This window comes from Protopterus annectens, chromosome 12.part0 (genome assembly GCF_019279795.1).
Source record: "Protopterus annectens isolate FY-2018-M chromosome 12.part0, PAN1.0, whole genome shotgun sequence".
Taxonomy (NCBI): Eukaryota; Metazoa; Chordata; order Ceratodontiformes; family Protopteridae; genus Protopterus; species Protopterus annectens.
The window spans coordinates 631,247,722-631,274,663 of NC_056746.1; the positions used below are offsets into that span (position 1 = coordinate 631,247,722).

The 26,942-nt window shown below is 39.0% G+C and overlaps 1 protein-coding gene across 3 annotated transcripts in view; it reads left to right on the forward strand.

Annotated features, from left to right (window-relative positions):
• Positions 1–26,942, forward strand: part of INTS1 (integrator complex subunit 1) — a 2,399,836-nt gene that overhangs the window by 1,539,964 nt on the left and 832,930 nt on the right. For all 3 annotated transcript variants that reach the window (XM_044089756.1, XM_044089757.1, XM_044089758.1), the window contains exons 30-31: positions 1,887–2,011; positions 5,206–5,460. In XM_044089756.1, the coding sequence (XP_043945691.1) occupies positions 1,887–2,011; positions 5,206–5,460 (380 nt within the window). The remainder of the gene's footprint in view (positions 1–1,886; positions 2,012–5,205; positions 5,461–26,942) is intronic.

Consider the following 26,942-nt stretch of genomic DNA (forward strand, 5'->3'; position numbering starts at 1 on the left):
AGCCAGGTCTCGAGATTTGTCTTCTGTGGTCCAGCATATTATAGTTTCCTCTCATAAACTATCTACCAGGAAGCTATACAATAGCAAATGGAAACAGTTTGTTCACTGGGCCTCTCAACATGACATTGGTCCTTATGTGTAGCACCTGTTCATATCATCTTAGAGTTCTTATCTTCCTTGTTCCGTAATGGCGCAGCAGCTGCCACCATTAGAGTCCAATTGGCAGCAATTTCCAATTTCCATGTGGGGTTTAATGGGGGTCTAACATCATGTCGTATAGACTATGTAAAGCATTCTTAAAAGGAACCCACCATCTCAGACCACCTATCAGACATCCTGTGTCTCCCTGGAATTTGAAACTGGTTTTATCCCAATTGATGCTCTCCCCCTTCGAACCCGCTTCATCCTGTCACTTAAAGTTCCTATCTTAGAAAACTATATTCCTGGTAGCCATTACATCTGCACGTAGGGTCTCCAAACTTCAAGCCTTGTCCTCCAAACCCCCATATTTGATTTTTCATCCTGATAGAGTCTCCCTTAGGACTAATCCTACCTTTCTTCCCAAGGTCTGTTCAGAAGCTAACTTAAATCAGTCCATTGAGCTTCTGACCTTCTTCAGGCACCATACCAACAGACTTGAATATATGTTACACAAACTTGATGTACACAGACAACTGAGGTTCTATCTAGATAGAATGAAAGGTTTCAGACAATCGGATCAACTTTTCATCTCTTACACAGAAAATAAGAAAGGTTTGGCAGTATCAAAAATCACATTGTCCAAGTGGCTGTCTGACTGCATCAAATCCATTTATGCTTCCACTAGTCAGCCATTAGAATCTAACGTCAAGGCCCACTCGACACGAGCTGTTTCTACGTCATTAGCTCATGCAGCTTGATTACCCTTAGATACCATCTGTGCAGCTGCCACGTGGTCAAAACCTCAAACGTTTGTCACTCATTACAAAGTGGATAGGACCACCAGGGACAGGGCTATCTTTGGTACCACTGTGCTCAGGAATGTTCTCCCATGAGCCACCCAGGATCAGGGTGCTTGGGATGCTACCCACATGTAAGAACAAAACGGTGAGATAGAACAACTTCACATAAAGAAGTTATGTCCTTACCTTAACGTCCCATGTGAGTTGTTCATCTCGCCTTTTTGTTCTTACATTCCCGCCCACCTTCCCCCTCCAGTCGAACAGGGTGGTTGCCTTGGTAGATTGGTCAAGTTGTCAGTCTGTATTGCATATTCTATTTTTCCTATCTACAATCTTTTAGCTACCTTCATAGGTAAACACTATAGTTTCATTTATTCCTGTAGGCTGGCTTGGTTGCAGCATACTAGATCTGGGGATTCACAGTAGATCAGCATGGGTTATACTCTAGGTCTCAAGCTTCTCTGAGAGTTTGAGCTTGAAAGTGGCCGATTCGGAGCCGAGGGATCGACTGCAACCCACATGTAAGAACAAAAAGGCGGGATGAACAACTCACATGGAACATTATGGTAAGGACATAACTTCTTTGTATAACTACTCAGATGGAAAGTTATGGTGAGTACATAACTTCTTTTTTTACAACGATGAATTGCTTCATTACTGCTTTTTCTTTTTGCATATGGATATTGTGCATTTTCTTAAGTAATGTATTCCAAGTCTGCTGGCTGCTGTGGAACTCTTCATTTTTCCATGTTAGGCAACCTGCAGAAGGTACAGCAAGCACTTTTTAGAAAATAGGTGACTTGGCCTAGTGAGAGATTCCTTAGAAGATCTGCAGTCACGGTAAGTGCTTCTTTCTTAAACCAGCAATGTGTAATGGTGGTTACAGTCATTTCCAAATTTAAAAAAAAAATCATTCCACTTGTTTTTGTTTCTTTTTCTGAACAGAGAAACCAGAACCAGTTCATCTCAAAGTTAACGGTGACACTCCATCTACACCCATCAGGGTACGAGCTTCAGCACAACTTCCTATATTAGGTCCTGAGGATGACTTAGCAGCAACATTGCTTAAGGTAATGTGGTTCCTATTTGAATAGTCAGTTCTGATAGACTAATAAAGACTACTCTTCTTGCATTCAAGTGTGAAGCAGGGAAGACTTGCAAGCCAAGAGGATGGTCCTTTTGTTCTCATGGCAAACCTATATGATGTAAGTGACCACAAACATTCAGATATTATAGAGCCTAATGATCATATCATCCTACATTGAGGTATTGAAGTGTATTGTTCTGTAAGAAAACCAGAAACCAAAAAATAAGCTAAAAAATCCACTGAAACCTGGGACAGAAACGGCATGACTGGGAGTATGTAGAACACTTTTATTAAAAAAAATAAAAAAATAGATAATTGCTTTCATCCATTTATAACATAAGACTTCCATCAGAACCAAGTCTGACATAAAAAAACACAGATAGTTAAAGCCAACTGAAATGTTAAATGCCAAAAAGCCAATCAAAATTGCATAACCCACAAACTGGCCAATCAGAATACATTCTACAACACAAAATACCTAAACGTCTTCAATAAAATGGAAATATTAAAACCAGATCCAGAAAAACATTAGTAATAATAATAATCCTAAAAGAAAAACATATTCACTAAATAATCACAAAAAAATGTTTGCACGTTATAAGAACATAATTTTAAGACTGCTTTTAAAGGAAGGACGTTCATTTAACCCTGGAGGGGCTAGGGAAGTCTTGCCATTAAAAGCATTTTTAAATTATGTTCCTGTAATGCTAAAAAAATTTGTGATTATTTAGTGAATATTTTTTTTCTTTTAGGATTATTATTATTGTTGTTTTTCTGGATCTGGTTTAATATTTTCATTGTATTGAAGATGTTTAGGTATTGCATGTTGTAGAATGTATTTTGATTGACCATTTTGATGCTGTTTTGATTGGCTTTTTGGTATTTAATGATTTAATTGCTGGCTGATGATTTTATTCATGGTGGGGATCTTTAAATATCTGTATGTTTTCTGTCAGACTTGATTCTGATGAAGTCCTATGTTATAAATGGACAAAAGTGCTTAATCTAATTTTTATATATTTAAACGTATTCTGTGTACTCCCAGCCATGTAATTTTTGTCTCAGGCTTAAGTGGATTGTTCTGTAAGAAACTCAAGTTTAAAAAAAAAAATTGCTGATCCACTGAATCTTGTGCATGTCCTGTGACAGATGGTGCTGCAGCTCAGATGTACAGCTGGGGAGAAAAAGTGTCTGGCTATGAGATCTTGTTTGAAGAGGGAGGCTACATTTTCAGAGCATGGGGAAGCAGCATGCTGCTGCATTTTTGGACCATGGAGAAGTGGCATGCTGCTGTTTTGCATCTGTGATATCCAGTATGTGATGCCAGATAATTACTGCTTGATGTCTACATATCTGTTTTGTGCATATTGAGTAAGCTTGCAAACTTAAGGAAGTGACAGGCATGCTTCTCTTGAGTGATGTCACATTTCATAAGAAAGCAACAGTATGCACTTTTTAGGTTTCATATTGTAAATGTTATCTTTTAAATTACAAATGCTACACACTGTAAAAGTTGTTTTTTTTTTAATCATGTTGCATTGCAGGTGAGCAAGATATCTATATGAGTATATGACTTTATTAGTTTAAATCTCTGATGAAATTTGATTGACAGAAAATATATTAAGTTCATTGATGATCATTATAATTGCAGCAGAAAACATCTTAGTGAAGTAATCACAAATGTAGAGAAAAGCATTGTGATCACGCAAAACAACTAAGAATTTGACATTTGTACTAGGAGCTCCACCTCCACACCCCTGGAAATGAAATATATACTAACTCCATGGTTGCACATCTGCAGAGAAAAGAAAATTCCTTATTGAACTGTTTTAAGTTTGACTGTAATATAATGCAACTGCTTTCAGTTAACAAAAGTGGTAAATTCTTGCTGTCACCAAACCAGTGGCACCAATATGCATATGTGCATGTATGTGTGTGTGTGTGTGTGTGTGTATATATATATATATATATATATATATATATATATATATATATATATATTTATTTATTTATTTATTTATTTTTTTATATATATATTTTATATATATATATATATATATATATATATATGTATGTATGTGTGTGTGTGTGTGTGTATATGCATCTATATATATATATATATATATATACATACATATATATATATATATATATATATATATATATATATATATACATATATATATATATATATATATATATATATATATATATATATATATATTGGTTTGTTTGTCTTTTCGGCTTTTCCCAGTTAGGGATCACCACAGCGGAACTCCGGTTCGCTAATGATTGGCAATAGATTTTTATGGTGCTGAGTTGCCAGCCCGATGCCCAGCCGAGAATCGAACAGGAGAACCTCTTGCTGTTGCTGTGAGGCAACAATGCTACCGCTGTACCACCGTGGCTATATATATATATATATATATATATATATATATATATATATATATATATATATACACACACACATAAACACACACAAATACATATACATGTGTGTGTGTATATTTTTTATACACACACGCACGCAAACATATATAGCTGATAAGTTGAAGGGCCTTGTGTTTCAGAGATGCACTTTGGAACTTCCATCTTGTTGCATGATCTTTTCATCCTTTCTTACTTTGCAAGAATTGGAAAAAGCACTGTCCTATTCATCCTTGCTAGTTACTTAGGGTGTTAATATAGTGTTTGACTTCTAAGAACACCAGGCAGCAAGTATTAAGGAAGAAAATAGGGAAGTAGCCATGGCCTTTGTGTGCCTGTTGCTGCCTTTCAGTGACACCTTAGTTTCCCACTGTTGAAGATTAATCGCTGAAGGAGATTAAAGGTAAATGGACAGCACATTAGGAATTCCAGCAGCTGTTTTCCTCACCCAAGTTGCCACCTCAAACTTTATTTGAGGAGCAGAATGCAAAGCAGGTAGACTTTTAACATTCAGGACCCAGTTTTAGAGATGAAGTAACAGCAATATTTGTTTTTAAATTACAGAATGGTGGGGGCAAATAGAATCCAAGTAGATGGAAATTTGAACATCATAGGTTTCTCTGGATATTAAGTAGTCGGTAATTAAAAGGAAACTAAAATACGGAAGCATAGTATGGAAAATATGATTGACCTTCTGAATTTTACCTTGATAGCAGATTTTACTTTACTGTGTGTGTTCTTTTTCAGCTCTTCCCACTGAATCCAGATCCTCGTTGGCGACTTTCAAGCTCGCATCAGATCTCACTAACATTGCAGCGTGCACTTGGGCAAGAAGTGGCAGCAATACGGAAAGGAGATACCCAAGTAACTGGAATATCCATCCGTCTTTTGCAGGCTATTGCAATGCTTATAAATTTGCCTCATGGCAGAGCACTGGTACTGGTAATGCATCGTAACCACGCAATTTCCTGCCCTCTCATGCGCCTTCTGTACCACTACCAGGTAAGTAGTTGGTAATAGATTAATGTAGCTGCATCTTTTTATTACACGGGGAAAATCTGCTTAACTTGTTTAGTTCTGATGAAGTCCTTGTAGCAGAAAGGATGAAAGTGCTTAACTTGTATTATTACGTAAAAGCAAACTCCTAGTGCTGTTTTTGTTTTTTGGTTGCTTGTCACACTGTTTCCCAAAGAATGACCTGAAACTTCATGTTATGCTTTCTAATTTTGACCTTAACTTCAACTTCTTTCCCCTCTGCTGTGTACAAGTTATACAACACAAATATTCAAGTTAATACCCAACTACCTTTTTTCTCTGTCTCTGCTTGATTTTCTCTAATATTGCTTTTTGTAATGGAAAATAATTATTTTATTTTCAGGATTGTTATATGTAACACATCCGTTTGGCTTCTAGTTTTTTTTTTTTTTTTTTTTTACAGTTTGCCTCCTTACTGCCATTGTCTGTCTTGTAAAGAGCATATCTTAGACTGCTAGTTCATGGTCAATGCTTCTAAATCAGAACATCAGTGTCAGTTTTTTTTTTTAATTTATCCCCTGCCTCTGAAAGACCATGCCCAGGGACTTTACTACCTATACCCAGTCAATCCATTTGTTCTGCAGGGGTGATAGCCAGGCATCCCTTGGTTTGTCAAGAGCCCTGTGGGCCATTCATTGCATTCTTGGGAAGCCCTGTTAGCTCATCCATTTCCCACTTGGTGAGAGTCAGGTGATAGAGAGTGGGTCAGCTAGCCAGTCAATTGGAGCAGCTCCTCCCACACAGTCTCCCTGTAGACTTGAGACTCAGTGGCTGCCTGGTCAGGAGTGGAGAAGGAATGTTTGATACCAAACACATATATGCACGCACGCACACACACACGCACACACACACACGCACACACACACACTCACTCGTCTTCCCTAACTCAGCAGGATAGCCCGTACACAACTCGGTATGATCCAGCATGGCTACTATAAGCATACAGTTCAACTGTCCACTACTAGGTTTCATCAGTGAAGTAGGCCCTGTAGGCTCCCTCCCCACCTTCAAGGACTAGTGAGCTGACATCTGCTGCTCAGACTCATCCTCCCCATACCAGTCCCTCAGATACCTATGTTCCTAATCAAAGATGGGTCTTTTTGGGCTGTTGACATTGCTTCACTTTTCTATGCCACGTGGACCATAGAGCATTAGTTCCAGTTTTTGATGAAGTCATAGAATCTCCCTTTTCATTATAGGAGTATCTTCATCCTTACGGCTGTAAAATCCTAAATCACAGCCTTCTTTTGTTATTAAAATCTGCTCTAAGTGCCTATCTTGAGGAGAAGGTTACCACACACACTATAGACCCAGTCTCACATAGTACCATTACAACCTCAAATCATACACATAAACACACAAAGACATACTCGGAGGCTCTGATCAAAAATCTACCAAAACAGCAGAGGCCACCAAAGCAGACACCCAAACAACCACCACCTCAGAACACAACACCCGCAACACATAGACCTCACAGTCAGAGTGTCAAACAGTCACAGCCCTTATGGCCAAACACAATGCCAGACACACTAGTCATTGGTGACTCCATAGTCAGACACACTGATGTCCCGCTCACCAGACTGAGTAAGGAGAAGGTCACAGTAAGCTGCCTGTCGGGCGCTAGAATCCGCCACATAACGCAAGCACTCAGGTCTCTCAACAGCAGGTACAAATATGACTCAGTCATTGTCCACGCTGGTGTAAACGACCTGAGACGTACCTCCTTGGACTACATGAAAAGCGACATTGAGGAGCTCTCTGATTATGTAGCCCAGGCAGGTATGACCCTGACCTTGAGCAGTATCCTACCTTCACCAAGAATGATGCCACAATACAGAGATAAGATGATCAGCTTTAACAATTGGCTTAAACACTGGTGTCATTCAAAGGGGATCCAGTATCTGTCTGCCTGGGATGACATGCTGGACAAGCCACGCTGCTCGCAAGGGACGGCTTGCACCTGTCACCCTGGGATTCCGGATATTGGCAAAGGCTCTTGCCACCCCATAGTGCCTTTTTAGGCAAGGCTCAAATTCTAAACCTACCACCCTAGAACACAAAAAGGAAAAAACTAAGGGTAATGCTGCTCAATGCCAGAAGTCTAAATCTCAAAATGCACGCACTCGAGGCCCTTCTCAGTATGGAGAACATCAATGTCTGTGCTGTGACAGAAACCTGGTTCAAGGCTCCTGAGAGCACCCCAGCACTATCAGGTTTTACCTCATATCATGCGTTCCGGCCCCAAAATCCGGACAATACCAAGAAAGGAGGGGGGGTATCCATATTCATCAAGGACACCCACACCTCAAGACTGGTGGCAACGCACGATGCATCGGAGACCATCTAGGTGCAATTAACCATAGGCAAGACTGCTCTGCAAATTGTAGCATGTTACAGGCCACCCTCACAAACTCAGGAAACTCACATGGCCTTCCTGAAAACACTAGAGGGATAAATGTATCACCAAACACCATCATACTAGGTGACTTCAATTACCCTAATATAGACTGGGAACACTACTCAAGCCCAAACACCCTAGCCCAAAAGTTCCTGGAATTCATAAACTCAAATGCCATGGAACAACTAGTCACCATCCCCACAAGAGGAGATAACATACTTGATCTCATCATCACGAACATGGGAGCACAATGTTCAACACCGGAAGTATACCCTCACTGGTGAGATCAGATCACAAACTAATCTCGCTGGAGGTCCTCATCCCACCCCCACCTGAAATAAAAAGACCACAGTAAAGAACTTCTAAAGCCGACTTCACACTTCTAAAGACTAGTGTGGTCTCCTTTCAGGCCCCGAGTCATGGAAAACAATACTCAAGCCGCTGAATCACTTACAAATGCCTTCTACCAGCACCTGCAGGACTGCATGGATAAGGCAATCCCAAGCAAAACAAAGACTCTTTGTACCAAAGGCAAGCGTCCAGTCTGGTGGACCCCAGCCATAAACAAACTCTACAACAAAAGGAGGAAGCTACTACAAGATAGAGCAAAATCCTTAAAAGGTAAGACACCCTTGATCACTATAAGTAAAAAACTAAGAGCTCTCATAAAATCATCCAAAGCAAATTTCGAGAGAAAAATAGCTAAAGACTCAAAAGACAATCATAAGGCCTTCTTTAGCTATGTTAGAAACCTAGGAGGAAACTCCCAGATATGCTCAGAACTAGTTCAAAATGATGTGAAGATTACTGATCCTACAGACATTGCCAACATACTGGCTGACAGGTTCAGTGCAAACTTCTCCCCTCCCCCAAAAGGAGAGATATCTATACCAAATGAGTGCAGCCCCCAAACATCTCCAGCGCCCAAGTCAGAACTCCTCTCCCCACAGCAAGAAACACAGCATCCATGGGACCCGATGGTGTCCCCGGCTGTGTGCTCCACGAACTCAATGAGGAATTAAACCCACAGCTAGGACAGCTGTTTAATCAAAGTCTTACCTCTGGATACGCACTCCAGGAGTGGCGCACTGCAACTGTGGTCCCACTTCACAAAGGCGGTGCCTCCACAGACCCTGGAAATTACCGGCCCATTAGCATGACAAGCCTTATCTGCAAAGCCATGGAGAGGATCATAATGGACCTCATAAATAAAGACATAGGGAATTTGCAGACTTTGGATCCAACCCAGTTTGGCTTTGTCAAAGGCAGATCATGCCTTTTAAACTTGGTTGATTTTTTCGAAACAGTCACCAAAGCCATTGATGAGGGAAAGGCAGTCCATACAGCCTACCTCGATCTGGCTAAGGCCTTCGATACAATACCCCACTCGGGTATCATTGAAAAACTCATCAGCTTAAATGTTAACCCATACATCACAAGATGGGTTGCAAACTGGCTGAGTGACAGAACCCACAGGGTCAGAGTTGCTGGCGCCATGTCAGACTCAAAGCCTGTCACAAGTGGTGTCCCACAGGGCTCAGTCCTGGGCCCACTCTTGTTTGGCATCTACTTTTCCAAGTACAAGCAAACACAGGAGGGTTATGGCTGACAAAGTTTGCAGATGACTGCAAACTGGGCCATAGTAGAAAACACATCTGACACAGATATCCTTCAGAAGGGTCTCACAGAAACGGATAACTGGTGCCAGAGCCACGGCCTAAAGTTAAATGCCAAAAAATGCATAGTCATACCCTTCGGGAAAAACAAGGTTACCCCTAGCTACCAAATAGGTGGCAATCCACTGAGCACAGAAGAAGTTATCAGGGACCTGGGGACCCAGGTTGATAGTAGTCTGTCATTCGACACCCATGTAGCTAAAGTAGTTAGGAAGTCCTTCTACATTGCCCACCTTATCATGAAGGGATTCTCATCTAGGTCAAGGGAGGTCATAGTCTCCCTTTACTCATCACTCATCAGACCAATGATTGAGTACAATGCCCCATTCGGAATGTATCTGACCCGACACTTGCAGCAGCTGGAGAGGCCACAAAAGTTCCTCACCAAAAGGATAAAGGGTCTCAAAATCTGTCCTATGCTGCCCGACTGAAAGAACTCCAGCTCTATTCAGTCGCACGCTTGCTCAGAGGTGACCTTTGCCTAACATACAAGGCCATGTCAAACCCAGATTTGATGAATATGCTTCACCTCAAAAATCTAGATCCATCAGAGCCACAAGGGCGGGAGACTTAAACCTCGACACGGCTATTAATAGGACGTGCTGGAGGGATAGATTCATCACCCAAAGACTCCCTATGCTGTGGAACAAAATCCCGGTACATGTGAGGCAGAGCACCTCGCTGGCCTTGTTCAAGAGAAATCTTGACCAATGGATGGGAGATCGCAGATATACCCCAGGAATTACCTCAGTGTCACTGCTCGACAGAGGCACAGCAAAATAATGGGTATAGTTCCCCATACTAAAGGGGTGGCGTAAGCCACAAAACAATGGGCTAGGCTTATAAATGCCCTCGGGCAGATAGCCTAGTATGAACCTATGAAGCTATGAACCTATGAACCTATCTCCCAAGAGTTACTGTGTGATCAAGACTGCACCAAAGATTCTTAAGTACTAATTCCTGATGTAGTGCCTTGGGCTACATTATACCCATTACTGGGAGTAGTGTCCTCTGTTAGATTTGTGTATTGCCTACACCTTTATCACTTGCAAATAATCTGCTGAACTACTCAACTTATCTTTCAACATCTCATTTCCAATGACCACTGCGGAGTTGCAGTGGATTGTTTAGTTCTCCATTCTGTTTTACCTTGTCTTTGAGTACATTTCCACTTTCTTTAATCAAACATTGTTGGACTGTCCACCACTGTTTTTCTTACACATAAACTGAGATTTGTTAGGAAGTGGTCTGTCTTCAGTAGCATTCAGGGTTATGTGCTGTAGATATTTTGACCTCTTGGCATAAAAAGTTTTCTCAGATTGCTTGGCTTCTTTCCAAGTTCCATAATGCATCTGTCTACTCTGTTGTTTCATTGTTACCCAAACAACTTGAACGTATGAAGCGTACTCTGTTGCTAGTGCAGCTAATTTTTGGTTTTGAAATAGTTTTCTGTGAGTTACTTTAGAATGTTCACCCCTTCCCCCGGAGTTGTGATAAGTTTACCTTTTACTGTTGAGTCCGTCTTGGTTTTTTCAGTATTGTAGCTGTGCCATTTTCCCCTTTATTACTTGCATGTTGGGCCTTAAAGGAAAACTTGAACTTGGAACTGAAAAATAAGTCATATTTTTCACTCGTTTTCTGAGCTATTTAAACACATTAAAATCACGCTGCCTGCTTCTTATAGAATTTTAATATGTTTACTGCAGAATGGCTGCCACTGGGGCTTAATATATATAAATGTGATCTTTTTTTTTTTTTTTAAGATTTTTCTTTCACATAATCCATTTCAAATCTGCGTTATCTGAGACATACAAGACGTAAAGAAGTAGGGTTATATTCCCATGCCATTGACATGTAATGGGATTAGTGTCAGTCATGTCATTTTGTATACTTTAACAGGACTGCTACTTTTTAGTTCATTAATGGACTTCATTTGTGTGTGCTTATTTTACAATATACTAAGGAGTTATAAAGCTACAACTAAAAATGTAGCTAAGTTGCAGGCCGTATCTTATTGTATCGGAAGATGAATTAACAGTCTCTTCCTCCACACTTTGGTAAATGTTTTGCTACTTAACAAGAATTGCAAGAACAAATATTTTCTGATTTTTCTGTAAATGTCACAGACATCTTTGATATTACATTTAACTCATTTTAAAATGTAAAGTAGTATAAACAACAAACATTTAGGTTTAAAGCTTAGTACTTCAGTATAGTTATTTTTATGCAAATTTGCCAATAGAACTGACAACTGCCTTTGTCTCATTGACTGATTTAATTTTTCTGTTTTGTTTATGAAAGCAGCTGTGAATCTGTGTTATAAAGACAGTGAAAACAGTTTCACACCTCTCTTGTCTTTTTTTCTAGTAGCTGCTGAGCTCCTGACATCAGCAGAACTAATTGCACATTTAAGATTCTCAACAGCACCTGACTAGAAATTTCTCTGGATCTGTGGTATGCAATGCAGGTGTAGACAAATTCCTCTGCAAATTGTGTGAAGTTGTGCTTAAAACATGGGTGGTATTTCCCTTTCTTTGATTCCAAGGCAAGTAAATGAAAGTAAGCACAAGCTGGTTTCTGCTACCAACATACTACTGGAACCATATTGTAGGGAGAAAATCAGCCTAAGACTTGAGTTAAACTGTAGAAGAAGTTAGATTTGTCATTTAAGCTTTTCAGTTAAAGATGCTAAAATCCCTGTTTCAAAAATGTGCCTGTGAGAGGTCTGTTTTAACCACAGTTGGACACTTGCATTGTTTTTATTGTTTGGGTGAAAGCCACACATCTGCTGCCTATTTAAATTTTGTTTGGGCTGCCTAAAATTGGTTAAAAAAGCTGCAACACTTTCTCATAGAGAAGTATTTGCATGCAGGCTATCAACTCAGCATCTAGTGCTGGATTCTGAGACCTGACCCTTAACAGTGATCTGACTCCATGGAAAGACTGCTAAACATCTCATGACTGCAAGAGGCCAGTAAGGGACCTTCATCCAAAGCCTCTTCATTGGCACACATTGTAGTCATTCCCAGCCTAAATGAAGTCTGCAAAAGCAGCAGGCCAGGGGCAAACAAATATGGATGCGGACTGTAAATCATACCCACCATGACTTTGGAGCAGATGGTCTTTGTTCCTTCAAGTTCCCTCTCAAATAACCCCTAACTGACTGTGAAAAGTTGTCACGAGCAGGTGTGATAGTTAAGGGAAATTGGTTGCTTCATCTTCTCTCATCTTCTTGAATGTTTTGTCATTTTGTATGAAGTCAGTATGAATGTCATCTTTGGTCTCCCCTAAAAAATGGATACTAGTCTAGTTGGACTAATCTGGTCAGCAATATATAGCTAACTAGCTAACTAAATTTTCTCCATTACTGATGCTGCCTTTGACAGAGTCAATGTTATTTTTCTTTGTGACACCAGGCCCATGACTGTGTGCAGAAAAGCCCACAGTCAGTGATCCAACACTGGATTCCTTGGTTTTAGCATTTTTGTAGCCCTGGTGTTACCACCAGCATGCTAGATGGAGTTGATTTTCCCCAGTTCTTATTTAGCACTGGCTTCCTGTCCTATATCATATGGGAACCAGCCTGACTTTTTTGTATTAACAGTACAGATAAACTGAACCCCAATACTTTAGGTGCTGATTGCCCTGACACCAAGTGGTCACAGCATTTGGATGACTTGTAACCTTAGTGCTGGGCAGTAACTGTGTGCTAGTGACCAACTTAGGTGAGGAAAAAGGGACTAACTAATTCCCCAGGATCACTAATACCTGCATACAGTGAAGGAGAAAAGGTGGTGGCCCACTGTAATGCCCCCCGAAGAAGGTGCACCTCTTATTTTGCAATAATTGGAGATTATCCCCCCCCCCAAGTAGACATTTTAAAGGATGCTGCTAGTGTAGCACAGGACAACCTGAACATGATAACCCTAATTCCACACAAGGTAGACCAAATTGTGTCCTCTTTCCCCTTTATTTGCTTTATATTTATTGCCACTGGAAAAGAAAATAAGGGACATAGAAATGTATTGATATAACTGGTGTTGTAATTTAGAAAATGAGGCTTTATTCACAGATGATGTTATTTTGTACTTGATAAATTCAGAAAAGGACATTTTGATGATGTGGAACATTTTGATTCAGTCTGAAGGATATAAAATAAATGAAGGTAAAAGAAAGGCTATAGCAGTCCAGTATGTAACCCCCTCATGAATTTGTTCAGCAATATTCATATTTAAAGTAAAAAGCATAAGATGAAATATTTAGATTCATGTATTAAAATGATTATATTATGGCAGCTAAGGATATTTGGGAAGAGACTAAATAAAACCTTATACAGAAAAATGAGAAGCTGTAAGCTCTGGATTATAGATTCAAGCAGTGAAAATGCTTATAATCAGTTTAGTTTTTTTATACAGGTCACGTATATAGTTGTCAACCAGTTAGGATGTTGTGGACCATAATTAATTAAGAGCTGAAGGAATTCATTTAGGAGGGAAAGATAGCAAGATTTAAGTGGAATTAAGTTTATTTTCCCCATAAAACAAGGTGATTTGAATGGATACTTTAGAGCAATGCAGTTAAGGCTTATATACATAACATAAAAAATAGAAGGTTGTAAATCAAAGTGGAAAAGTATGATAAAGCAGGGAGTGAGTTTCAGAATTAAGTAGAAAGTAGGATTTTGGATCCAGGTGCTTAAGGAGAATAACAACCACCATATAGAATGTTATATTCATGAAGTAGCATAAAGTATTCTAAGAGTTATGCCAACACAAGAATCATTGAATATACAAGGCAACTTTGCTCCACTGGCCATTTACATCTTATGTCCTTTTTCAAGGTGCAACAAAGTCATATCAAGGGTGCATTGATGAATATCCATCCAGTTGTGTAATTCCTTTTTGAAAGAAGAATATTTATCACATGGCTTAATTCGGAGAAGAAGTTTGTAGAGGTTTGATCCAGAGAAGGGGGTAAGTGCTGCATGACAAGTCTAAGGCAACTTATAAGGCAACTGCTCACAGACCTGCTTAACATAAATGAAACACAGATTGAGTACATCAACTGAAACAATAAAAGGCTGGAAAAAATGGAAGAAGATTTAAACAAATATTCAGATAAGGTGATAAAACTGCAAAACTCAGAGGTTGAAATGAAGAAAATGCTGGCTGAATATGTGACTGCACAAGAGGAGGTGTTTCAAAAATAATAGAATTAGAGGACAGGGCACAATAGGAAGAACTTGAGATTTTCTGCTGTACCAGATAATCTGGAAGGAACAGACTTTATTAATTTTATGAAAGCACAAATAAGCACCTGGACTGGAATTCTACAACAGGAATTGTTAATTGAAAGGGCACATCATGTCTAAGCTCTAAACCTGGCTATGAGAAAGCAAGCTAGATCTTTATTAGTAAATATGCAATCTTACCAGCAGAAGGAGTTGATTCTGACAAAACAGTGTCAGGAGGAAGATAGGGGGTGGGGGCTTTTCAAAATGGCTGCACATTGAGTAGTAGCTTGACTATAGCTCTCTTAGTGTGAAAACAGAAACTCAACATAGAAGGCCAGTAGATTTTTGTGTTTATGGGTGAATTTCAGTAAATGGCTAGTAAGCATACTGCCTGGATGCCAGGAAAAAAGAAATGCAGAGCACCTGGAAAATGATCAGCTACAAAAAAGTGAGCAAGAAACACTGACTGGAGAAAGTTCTGCAGCTGTTCAGCAAAAAGTGATACAACCTACAGGCATGACTTCCAGTAATCTACCAGAAGATATGAGACAGCTGCATACAGACCCGTTAAAATAAATGAAACACTGATGTAGTATATCAACACAAACCACAAAAAGCTGGAAAAAATGGAAGATGCTTTAAACAGATATTCAGATGAGGCGATAAAGCTGCAAAACTCAGGGGTTAAAATGAAAAAAGCCTTGCAGAATATGAGACTGCTTAAGAAGAAATGCTCTAAAAATAATAAAATTAGAGGACAGAGCACATAGGGAAAACCTGAGATTTTCAGCTATACCTGAGAAACTGGAAGGAACAGACTGCATTAATTTTATGAAAGCACAAATAAGCAGCTGGACTGGTATTCCACAGCAGGAGTTGTTAGTTAAAAGGGCACATTATGTGTATGCTCCAAACCTGGCTATAAGAAAGCAACGTATGCCTTTAATAGTAAAGATGCAATCCTACCAGCAGAAGGAGTTGATTCTAATCAAACTTTGGCAGAAAGACAAAAGACTAAAGCTGGGAGACAGCAGAGCGCTTGTGGAGAATGAGTACTCATACACCAGCAGAAGAGTAAATTCATTCCACAACTCAGGGAATTTTGAGACACAAGTGTGAGATCCAAACTGCTATACCTAACTGCCTTTAAGGTATTTTTTCCCTGGAGGGAGAACATTATTTTTGATTAAGTACATGCTAAGGGGGAAATACAAAAGTTTGTCCAACAAAAAGTGAGTTGTGAAACAGAAGGAGATTCTGCTTCTTGTTCTTCTGATAATAAAGACCACAGAGAGATTATATCTATAAAACCCTTTCCAATGTTTCAATGGAAAATGTTGGAGACAAAGAAGGGAGCACAAGAATTGACTAGAAGAATCAAGAATACATTGGAAATGAGGCAGAGACATGATTTGGGAGATGGAGATGAACGGTAATAAAACCAGCAACAATGTGGGATTACAGTGCAGTAATTATTTTTGTGAAATATGACAGAACAACGCAAACTGGAAATATTGGACTTTTTCAGAATTTGTTGTACTTGTGGAGGAATCTAAACTATATGCCAAACTTCATGTCATTAATGTTTGGAAAAATGCTTTGGGGAGGGTTAGAGAGGGCAGAAAGTTAACTGTAAGTAAAGAAAACATTTTTTTCTTAATAGTACTATTTTTGTGTTGTATGTTTTTTTTGCATGTTATAAAGTTTTCTCAGATATTTTTAAGTGTGATGGGAATTGTAAATAAGTGCTGCTTTTAATTTTTCCTTTCTTTTCTTTCTCCCTTCTCTCTCTCCTCTTCTTCATTTTTAAGAAATGTAAGCACTTCTATGTAAAAAAAAAAGCCTGGTTAAATGAGCACAACAAAACAAAAGTTAATGTACTTTGTCTCATTCTTGCATTGGGGCGGGGTGACTGGATTAAGGACCTTAGATTGATTTAATAAGTTTTAAGAGAAAGCAAGTAAATGAAAAAGAGTATAGAATATTATGAGGCTTTTTTCAAGCAAATGCATGTATGCTTATTAACAGTTCTGTATCTGGCCCTCATGTCTCCATGGAAACAATCTGATAAAGAGAAATTGACTGTCTGGTTCTCATGTCTCCATGGAGAAAATCTGATAATGAGAAATTGGCTAGCTGGTTCTCATGTCTCCATGTAGATAATTTAATAAAGAGAAATTGGTTGCAGTCTGGTTGAGAGTGATTGACTGGGGAAAAAAGAAGAGAACTGGCTAGGAGATGATATTCTCTGAAAGCATTCAGGGTTTTTTCCAGCTGGGAGAGCTATAAAGATGAGATAAAATGAGTTAGCACTTAGTAGAATTGCAGGCTGCTGCATGCAAGTCTGTGAGTGTGGCTGTCAGTTTGGAACATTTGTTCCTATTAGGAGGGTAAAACTTCAATATTTGAAGATATACACAGTTTTGTGTTGTTGTCTTTCGGCTTTTCCCGGTTAGGGGTCGCCACAACGGAACTCCAGTCCGCTAATGATTGGCAGTAGATTTTCACGAACGCCGAGGTGCCAGCTCGACATTCAACCTTCAACAAAGGCACGCCCATTTATGCATGTCTTTTGAACACCCACCCAACCGCGGAGAGGACATGCAGACTCCACACAGAAGGCACTCCCCGCACTCCAGCCGAGAATACAATGGGAGAACCTCTTGCTGTGAGGCAACAACGCTACCGTTGCACCACCGTGGATGTTAGTATTAAATTTAGGGGGATTATTTTTGTTTTTTTAAGATGTGACATAAGTTCATAGGTAGGTACTAGGCAATTGGCCCTAGGGCCTGTATAAGCCAAGCTAAACGGTACCCTGGCTTTTTCCACCCAAGAAAATTATTTTCCTGTGCCCCTGTCAAACAGAGCCACAGAAGTGATCCCCGGGTGAATTTCCTATCTCCCAAACAATCATCAAGATTTTTTCTTGAAGACTGCTAATAAGGAGCTTTGTTTTATATAGATTGGTAGTTTGTTCCAGCGTATGGGAAGTCTCTGGGACAGGAATCTATCCGTCCAGTATGTTCTGTTTATTGTGGTGACAAGGTTTAGGTCCCTAGAGCATGTAGCTTGGAGGGATTGGGATTTCTTTAAGTGGAGCATGTCCAACAGCTCTCGGTTTGACATAGCTTTGTATGTTAGGCAGAGATTGCCTCTGAGTAGGCGATATGCGACAGGGTAAAACTAGAGTTTTTTGAGACGGTCTGCATAGGGCATCTGTTTGAGGCTGGTAATCCTCTTTGTGAGATATTTCTGTGGCCTTTCCAGTTGTTGTAGATGTCTTGTGAGATACATACCAAAAGGGGTGTTGTACTCTATAATGGGTCCGAGTGATAAGTAGAGGGGAACAATGACCTCTTTTTTCCTGGATGAGAAACCTGGGCTCAAATGGATATGGGAAGGAACTGTATAAAAGTTCAGCCTGCCAGTGTATGCGTGTAACACAAAAGCTGGAACTAGACATTTAAAAAAGGTGTTATAAATAATAGGTGGGAATAATAACTTTTTAATACATTGATGCTTTCTGCAATGTCTTTAAATGTCAGTGGTTTCACAGATATATACAAAAAAGAAAGAACAGTGAACTGTATTAAAAATGTAGACTGCAAATAGCTATGCTGCAGGAAACATACTTGGAAAGAACTGAACATGTGAATTTGATAAAGAAAGTTTTTCATGTTAGTTATTCAGCAGAATACCTGGACAAAGGAAAATAGGGGTACTTATATTAGTTGCAAGAGGAGCTCCAATAGTGATAAAAGAGGATAAAAAAGATGATAATGACAGATTTGTAGTGCTAAGGGGCTACTGGCAAGGGTGGAGGATTACACTGGCATGTGTTTGTATTCCACCTACTACTGCTCTAATTAAGCTTAAGAAAAATCTAGGAGAGATAATGTGTTTTCAGCAAGGAGTATTACTTATAGGTGGGGACTGGAATTTGATTTGCAGCAGTGAAGATGTGTCTATGGGGCAGAGAAAGGAAAGTACAGCAAGGGAGGGTAGATTTTTGAAGAAATTTATGAAAATATTTGGCATGAAGGATGTGAATTCAGTAATAGAAGTTGGGATTGAATTTATATATTATTCCCAAAGATATAAAAATTGGGCTACGCTTGACAGAATTTACATTTCACAGGAACATGTGCATTTAATTGAAGGTCTTGATACACACCCAATAACTATTTCAAATCATGCACCAATAGTAACTAAAATAAAAACACAGGGTTCTGAAATAAAAATGAGACACTGGTGCTTTCCCACTTATCTGTTGAAAAGAGAGGAATTGATGGCATTGGTAGTGGGGATTATTTTATTTATTTATTTATTTTACATTTGTTGACCGGGCTAGTCTAGCTGGATACATGTGCATTTTCAGTAGAGACCTGGGGAGAAAAGCTCCACTACAGTTAAAGTCACAGTATATAATTACAAGTAGAACGACAAGATTGTTACATAACATCATAGTACTAATATGGTTTACAATTGTGTACAAGCAATATTTCTTAAAAGAAGCTAGGGTAGAGCTTGCTAAGCAAGTTTAAGCTCTGTGGCAGGGTAAACTAAGGTAGAGTTCTGTTTCTCAAGAAGAGCACTTGCTAAGTGAGTATTAAACTCAATAGTAGATTAAGGAAAGGCAGCATTAGTAGTAATTTTAGTAGACTGAAAATCACATATTCACTGTGGTTGGTAGGAGATATGATGAGAGTATTAAGAAAATCTGGGCATAAAAAAATGGAGAAGAGTTTTAGTCAGGATTTGTGCAAGGACATAGCCAGTGAGTTAGGAGATATTCCTTAAGTTGCTTTTTGAATAGAGATGTAGAAGAGAGATGAGAGTTCCCTGGGAAGCAGGTTCCAAGATTTCCCCACAGTGTTTGAGAAAAGTATGTCCCCAGCCTTATTGTTGTGTTTATGTATAGTTACTAGTAACCTATTGGCTGAGCGAAGGGTTGAAAGATTTTTGTAGGGGGTGATAAGACTAGTTAATATTGGAGGATTAGTAGGATGATATAAGATCTTGTGTGTGATAGTAAGTTGTTGAAATAATAGTTGATTTTGAAGTTCAAGCCACCCAAGTTGTTTTAGATTCTGACAATGGTGGGTTCTGAATGGGGAGTTTGTGGCAAATCTAGCTATGTTGTTATAGGTGAGTGCCAGTTTAAGATTGATTTTTGAAAGATTGGTATAAATGGGAGGCATAGAGTAGTGTGGACATGAGATGGGTTTGGGCAGTAGTAGCTCTGGCAGTGGGGGTAAGGTAGGGTTTAATTCTGTAAAGGGTGCCTAGCTTTCTATTAACTGATTTTATGGTGGTATTGATGTGTATGTCAAAGGTAAGATGGTCAGTTATCACTCATAAGAGTTTGGTGGTAGGTTCTGGAGATATTACAGTACCATTTTTGAATGTCACTGTAAGATCTAATTGAGAGGACTTTATTTTAGGATTGGAGAGCAATCATTTTGTTTTTTGGCATTCAGGAGAAGGCTGGTGGCTTGAGGAATTGTAAGATTTAGATCGTTAATAAAAATGGAGAATAGGAGAGGGCCTAAGATAGAGCCCTGAGGTACGCCAAGAGAAACAGGGAGGTGTGTAGAGAGTTCCTTGTCCCAGAGCACAGCTTGTTGTCTGTTTTCTAAGTAGGACTTAAACCAGTGTAGTGCCTGTGTATCAAGTGAGAGAGATTTAAGTATATCCAAAAGAAGATGATGGTTAACCATATCAAAGGCTTTTGAGAGGTCAATAAAGAGTACAGATGATAGGGAGTTGTTATGATTTTTGTTGATACAATCAGAAAAGGATAGAAGGGCAGAAGTTGTGCTGTGGAATGGTCTAAAGCCATGTTGACAGGTGGCAAGTAAATTGTTATGGAAAAGGTGGTCAAGTAGTTGTCAGTGAATACACTTCTCCATTATTTTTGTTAGTGGAGAGAGTAGGGCTATAGGGCAAAAGTTAGAGAGTTCATTAGTCACCACCCTTATGAAGAGGAATGATATGGGTGATTTTTCAGATAGTTGGGATAGTTCCTTCAGTGATTGTTCTGTTTATAAGTATGGAGATGGGATAGGTTATGACTTTAGCTGATTTCTGTAGATATTCAGCTGGTAGGAGGTCAGCTGAAGGGGTGCCTGGTTTAAGTCTTTGGAAAAGGGTGCAGATAAGAGATGTAGGCACAGGTTGTAGATGAAATGAGGGAGACAAGTTAGTTAAAGTGGGTGACAGGTTAGTGGTAACAGGGGGTAAAGAATTGGCTAGAGATTGGATTGCATCAGTAAAGAAGGCATTAGCAATAAGTTTAGGATTGTCATGGGTAGAGCCTGTTGGGGTTGGTGTTTTGGAGTGGCCTGGATGTAAGAGCTTAATATGCCTGACCAAAATTTTTGTGGTTTGTGCTGGTGGGTTTGTTGGAGTCGAAAGTAGAAATTTTTCTTGTCAAGGAGTACAGAAGTTTTAGTAGAGTTTCCTCAGTTGCTTAAAATATAGGTGGTCTATTGGATTTTTAGTAGTTCTCCATTTGGCCCAAGTTTTATTTCTAAATATGATGTTTTGTCTGGTTTCATTTGTAAGCCATGGAGCAGTTTTTCTGTTTCTGATTGATCGAACAGGGGCATGATAGTTTACGATTTGTAGGAATTTAGTGTTGAAATATAACACTGCTTCCTCTAGTGGTAGGTATTTTAGAGGTGACCAGTCACATGCCTTAAGTTCGGTTTGGAAGCTATCTTGGTTAACATTTTTGTTAAACTGAGTAGTTCTAAATAAGTTAGAGTTAGGAATGCTGATCTTTTGTCTACATACAAAGGTTAGAGAGTGGTCACTAATGTCATCTGGAAGGATTCCTGCTTTGTAAGACAAGTGATGGTTGTTAACAAGGATCCAATCTAAGGTGCTTTCTTTGTTATTAAATTTATGGATTCTAGTAGGGGAGGTATTTATTTGGGAAAAGCCATATAAAGGTTTATATGGGTTGTTGGGTTAGGTGAGATACAGGTAGTTCAGTCGATATTAAAGTCACACAGTACTATGTTTTCTTGGGGTAAGTAGGTAGATAGCCAGCTAAGGATGTTTTCTAGGGTACTGATATTATTTCCAGGAGGAAGGTAGGAGCATATTAAATAAATGGTTTTGAAGGTATTGATTTGTAATTTTGCTGTAAGGGTTTCAGCATTACTACTTTTAGGAAGTTGCATATCAAAATAAGTAACTTGCAGCTCAGATTTGAATAGGATGGCTACACCCCCACCCTTTCTGGTTGAGCGATCTATTCTCAAAATATTATATCCAGGTGGGGTAATTTAATTATCCTGGATTGTTGGTTTTAGCCAAGTTTCTGTAAGGCATAGGATGTCAAAAGAATGCACATCTAGAAGTGCATGAAGGTAGGCTATTTTATTATTTATGCTGCTTATATTCAGATGTGCTGTAAGGAGAGAGTTTGAGGGTCTTGCTTGGTTGTAAGAGGTGGAGGGAAATTGAAGTGAGGGGGGCTAGTGTTATCTAAACTGTTCGGGCCAGGGTTGGGGTGAATATCACCAGCTACTAGGAGGTGTAGATGAGGTCAGACTGTAATCTTTAAAGGTTTGGAGAAGATGTATAAAGATTTTCTGGATTGGAAGTAAGCTAAATGAGCAAGTCTGTGATACTTAGGAAGCAAGTAGGAGGGTATTGAAGTTAAGTTTGTATGGTTAAAGGAGGGTGGCTGTGTTATTAGTGAAGTATGCTGTGAGGGGTGGTGAAGTTCAGAAATGCGCGGATGTTCATAGGCTGTAAGTTTATAGGATACAGATAGAAAAATAAGAATAGGGAAAAGGAGTAGTATCATTGTGTGTTTGGACATAGGAATAATGGCCATTGTAAAGTACAAGATAGAGATAAAGTGCAATTGATCAGGAGTACAGATGAAACAAATGTAAAGAGATAGGGTATAGGATGGGAGAGGGTGAGGTGGTCGGCTTTATATAATGAAAGAGTTAGTTAATGAAGGTAAGTAAATGACATGTGATAAGTATGTAATAGGATAATGAGACAGGTTTGGGGATAGGGCTAGAAGGTAACGGGTGTGGTCAAAGAGGTATAAGTGTAGGTGCACTGGGGGTGGGTAGAATTTGGGGGTAGGGGAGCGGAGTGAGCCCGCAGGGCGAATGGAACGGGCAGACCCAGAAAGTGAAAGGCTAAAGAGGAATAATAATCAGGAAGCAAAAAAGACAGCAGCTACAGTAAGGGGTAGGGCAGAAAGAGCGTATCTTAAAGCAAAAAGTGGTAAGGCAACACGGGCGATAGAAAAATGAGGAAGATACAGCATGAGATAAGAAAGAGTGAAAATGGGTTTATTCCTAAAGTAAAACTCAGGGAGAGAGATACTTTTGTGAAGGGCTAATTAATGGGTATGTGGCCACAGCAGAAATGACTGTAGTAGGGATCATACAGACTAGTATTTGGTGGATAAAATAAACATCTGAAGGGCAGAGGGACATGCTGCGCTTGGCTGCAAGCATGCTGTAGGCAAGAGTGTCAGACTCCCAGGGTAAAAAAGCAGAAAAAAATAATACAGTTATGTGCTTAGGTAAAAATAGGCAACATACACTGAGCATTCACTGAGTGAAGGGGTAAGCGCACAATAGGGGTGCGTAGGACAGAACAGGTTCTTCAGACAGTTTTTGGAGGTGATCTTCCTTTCTGTTGGTCACGGTTTAAGCTTCAAGCTTTAAACCTAAGCACAGCGGGGGTACCCAGGGGTAGAACGGCTATAATACCCATCACATATCTGTTGTATTTATGGTTCATACAGTCTCAGTCTTCTGGTAGTAGTGGTAGTAGTCTTCCTCTAGAAAGATGACAATTTCAAAATAATTCCTTCCTTATTCAGGAGCTATTCAATAGAATAGGAATTACTTCTGAAAATAGAGCTAGGGACTGGAGTAAAGTTAAGTTGGAGTTTAAAAATAGGGTGGAAATAAAAGAGAGAGAGCTATGGTTAATAAGTAACAAGAATTATTTAGAGGGACTGAAATGTTAAAGTGTTGCAGAGTAGGCAGAATCTCACAGAACAAGAAGAGGATCAACTGCAGAATGCTAAGCAGAAAATAAGGGATTTACCTTGATAATGTACACAAGTTTAGAAAGATTAGTGTTAAGCAAATGTTTTTTGATGATAACACTAGAGCACAAAAACGTTTAGCACAACGACTCAAGCAACAGAAAATAGAAAGGGCTGTTGCCAAGCTCAGGGAGCCTATAACAAGGAAGGTAACAAGAGATCCTGTAGAGGTATTAGGAATAATTTTGGAAATGCCATGAAAGTCTGTATAAAGCAGAGAAATGTGGAAATCAACAAAAAAGACAAATGCAAGTATTTATGGAAGAATTAAATATGCTCAGTTACTAACTGTTAGGATAGGGGGAGATGACATAACAATGTGATGTGTAACTAGTCTATAGGAAAGTAACCAGGAATAGATGGAATACCTGTGGAAGTTTGGAAGCTAGGAGGGAAAAAACTGATAAAAGATCTGGAAGGTTTTGTTTAACAATATTTTAAAAGGAGGAGAAGTGCCAACATCTTGGAAGAAAGCAGTGGTAGTTGTAATACCTAACATCCAGCTTCATGCAGGCCCATTTCAATACTAAACCATGATTATAAAGTGTTTATGTCTATAATGGTTAAAAGAATAACAAAAGTAATGCCAAAATTGATTGATATGGATCAGTGTGGTTTTGTGGAGGGGAGGCAAATATTTGACACCATTAACAAAACACTTATAATCCAGAGGGAAGCAGAACGGAAGAAAATACCATTGTTGTTGGTGGATCTTGATGCAGAGAAAGCTTTTGACAGAGTAAGTTAGGACTTTATGAGCAGGCAATGGAAGCATTTGCATTTTCTGAAAAAAATATAAGGTTGATTAGGAGGATGTATGAGGGATCAGAGGTAAAAATTATAGTGGGCGGGGTCTTCTCTGATATTTTTTGCTTGAGCCGAGGAACCAGGCAGGGGCGTCCTCTTTCTCCTTTGTTATTTTCTTTATATTTAGAACCATTGAAAAAGAAAACAAGGGACTCAGAAATTCAAGGATATAATTGGTATGGTTGTCAAGAAAAATTGGCCTTATTTGCAGATGATAATATTTTGTACCTGACAAAACCTGAAATGCACATTACAGTGTTATGAAACATTTTGAGACAGTTTCAGATCTTTTTGGGATACAAATAAATGAAGCTAAAACAAAGGGCAATAACAGTAAATTATGTGCCCACACACAAATTGGTTCAGCAATGTCCGTATTGACTGGAACATGATAAAATGAAGTATTTAGGACTATGGATTAAATATGATTCCAGTATGGCAGCTAAGGATATATGGGAAGAGACTAAACAAAAGATAATACAAAAACTGAGAAATTGGAAACTCTTGTTATATGGATATAGATAGTAAGATACAAGCAGTTAAATGTTTTTAGTCCCTTTAGTCTTGTACACAGGTAGGCATATTTTTGTCAATTAGAAGAGTTGTGGATAGCAATTAATAAAGAGCTGATAGATTTTATCTGGGAAGGGAAGATGGCAAGGGTCAAGCTGGGTAAGCCGATTCTTCCAGTTTGACAAGAAGGATTGGGATTGCCCAATTTCAAGGGGTATTTCAGAGCTGCACAGTTAAGGCTCTTATACATAGCACAAGCAATAACATATAATTGAAAATGGAAAGGGAAGATGAAACAGGAAGCTCAAGAAACGAGAGACTGGAATTTTGGATGCAGAATTTTTAAGGGAAATAACAATAATCATACAGGATATTATATTTATAAAGTAGCAGAAAGTATTCTTAGAACTGAGCCAACACAGGAATGGAGAAAGGAGATTCTGCTGATAGGGATGACTGCAGCTAGGGATACAGACAATAGACAAGAGGGAACTGGAATTTGCTGGACAAAACTGACAAAGGAACCAAGGTATTGGGAGCAAATAACTAGAGGGAAAGGAAAAGAATGGGAAGATGCCAAGAATTTATTTGGACTGCAGGTTAGAGATTGCCTTCCCTGTCAAGGATTGATGTCAGAATATAGGCAAAGAGAAATAAATAGGGGTTTCCTTAATGAAAGAGCAGCACTGGGGAGATTTTTTTTGTAGTCTCTAGAACAGAACCTGCTGTTAAAATGAATAATTAGAGCATACAAAATGTTGCATGATGACTATAAGTCTCAATCAGAGGTGGTTAGAAAGGATTGGAAAGAGAGACTGAATAAGCAATTCACAGAGATACAATGAGGGGATATATGTTTGGATCACAAATATGCAACAAAATCTAGAAGATTTAGGATTTTGTTTACATAGATATTTTTATACTCCGAGTAGATTCCAGAGAATTTTTCCTCGGGTGTACTGTAGACAGCAAATGTTGAAGGTGTGATAGGGAAGAAAGAGGTAATTGAGAACATATTTTCTGGGAATGTAATGAGCTGGCAGACTTTTAAATATTCCCTTCAGACTACGCTATCAGAGATATTGGGTGAAGAAATTGGTGTAACTAGGGAATTTTGTTTTGAGCTATGATACAAAATCAGAATTGCCTAGACATATTAAGGCCTTGCGGAGTTTAATTATGGTGGCTGCCAAAAAGCAGTTACTAGAAAATGGAAATCAAAGTCTAAACCAACTGTACTAGAAGTAGTGAATATAGTAACAGAGATAAAACAACTGGAATTGAGACCTTTAGAAAAGGGAAGGAGCAAACTACATAGGAAAAATGGGAACTGTGGTTTAAAAGAAGGCAGGATTTGAATGCGCTATGTACTGTGACTGATAATGGTTGGGTAGAGTAGAAGTGATATATAATGTTTGCAACTAAAAGTATGTCAGTATGGTCTGTGATGTAAAATGCTTGCAGCTAAGACTATGCCAGTAGGATTTGTTTTCATTTATATAAATGTATGACTGCCTATGTCATTCATGATAATTTAGTAAACATCCTTCTTGTTAAAAACAAAATATATATATATATATATATATATATATATATATATATATGTGTGTGTGTGTGTGTGTGTGTGTGTGTGTGGATGTGTGTGTGTGTGTGTCTGTGTGTACGTTTAATAGACTGGTGAGCTACTTGAGAGTTAGAACCCAGTAGAGAAAGGGCCGAGAC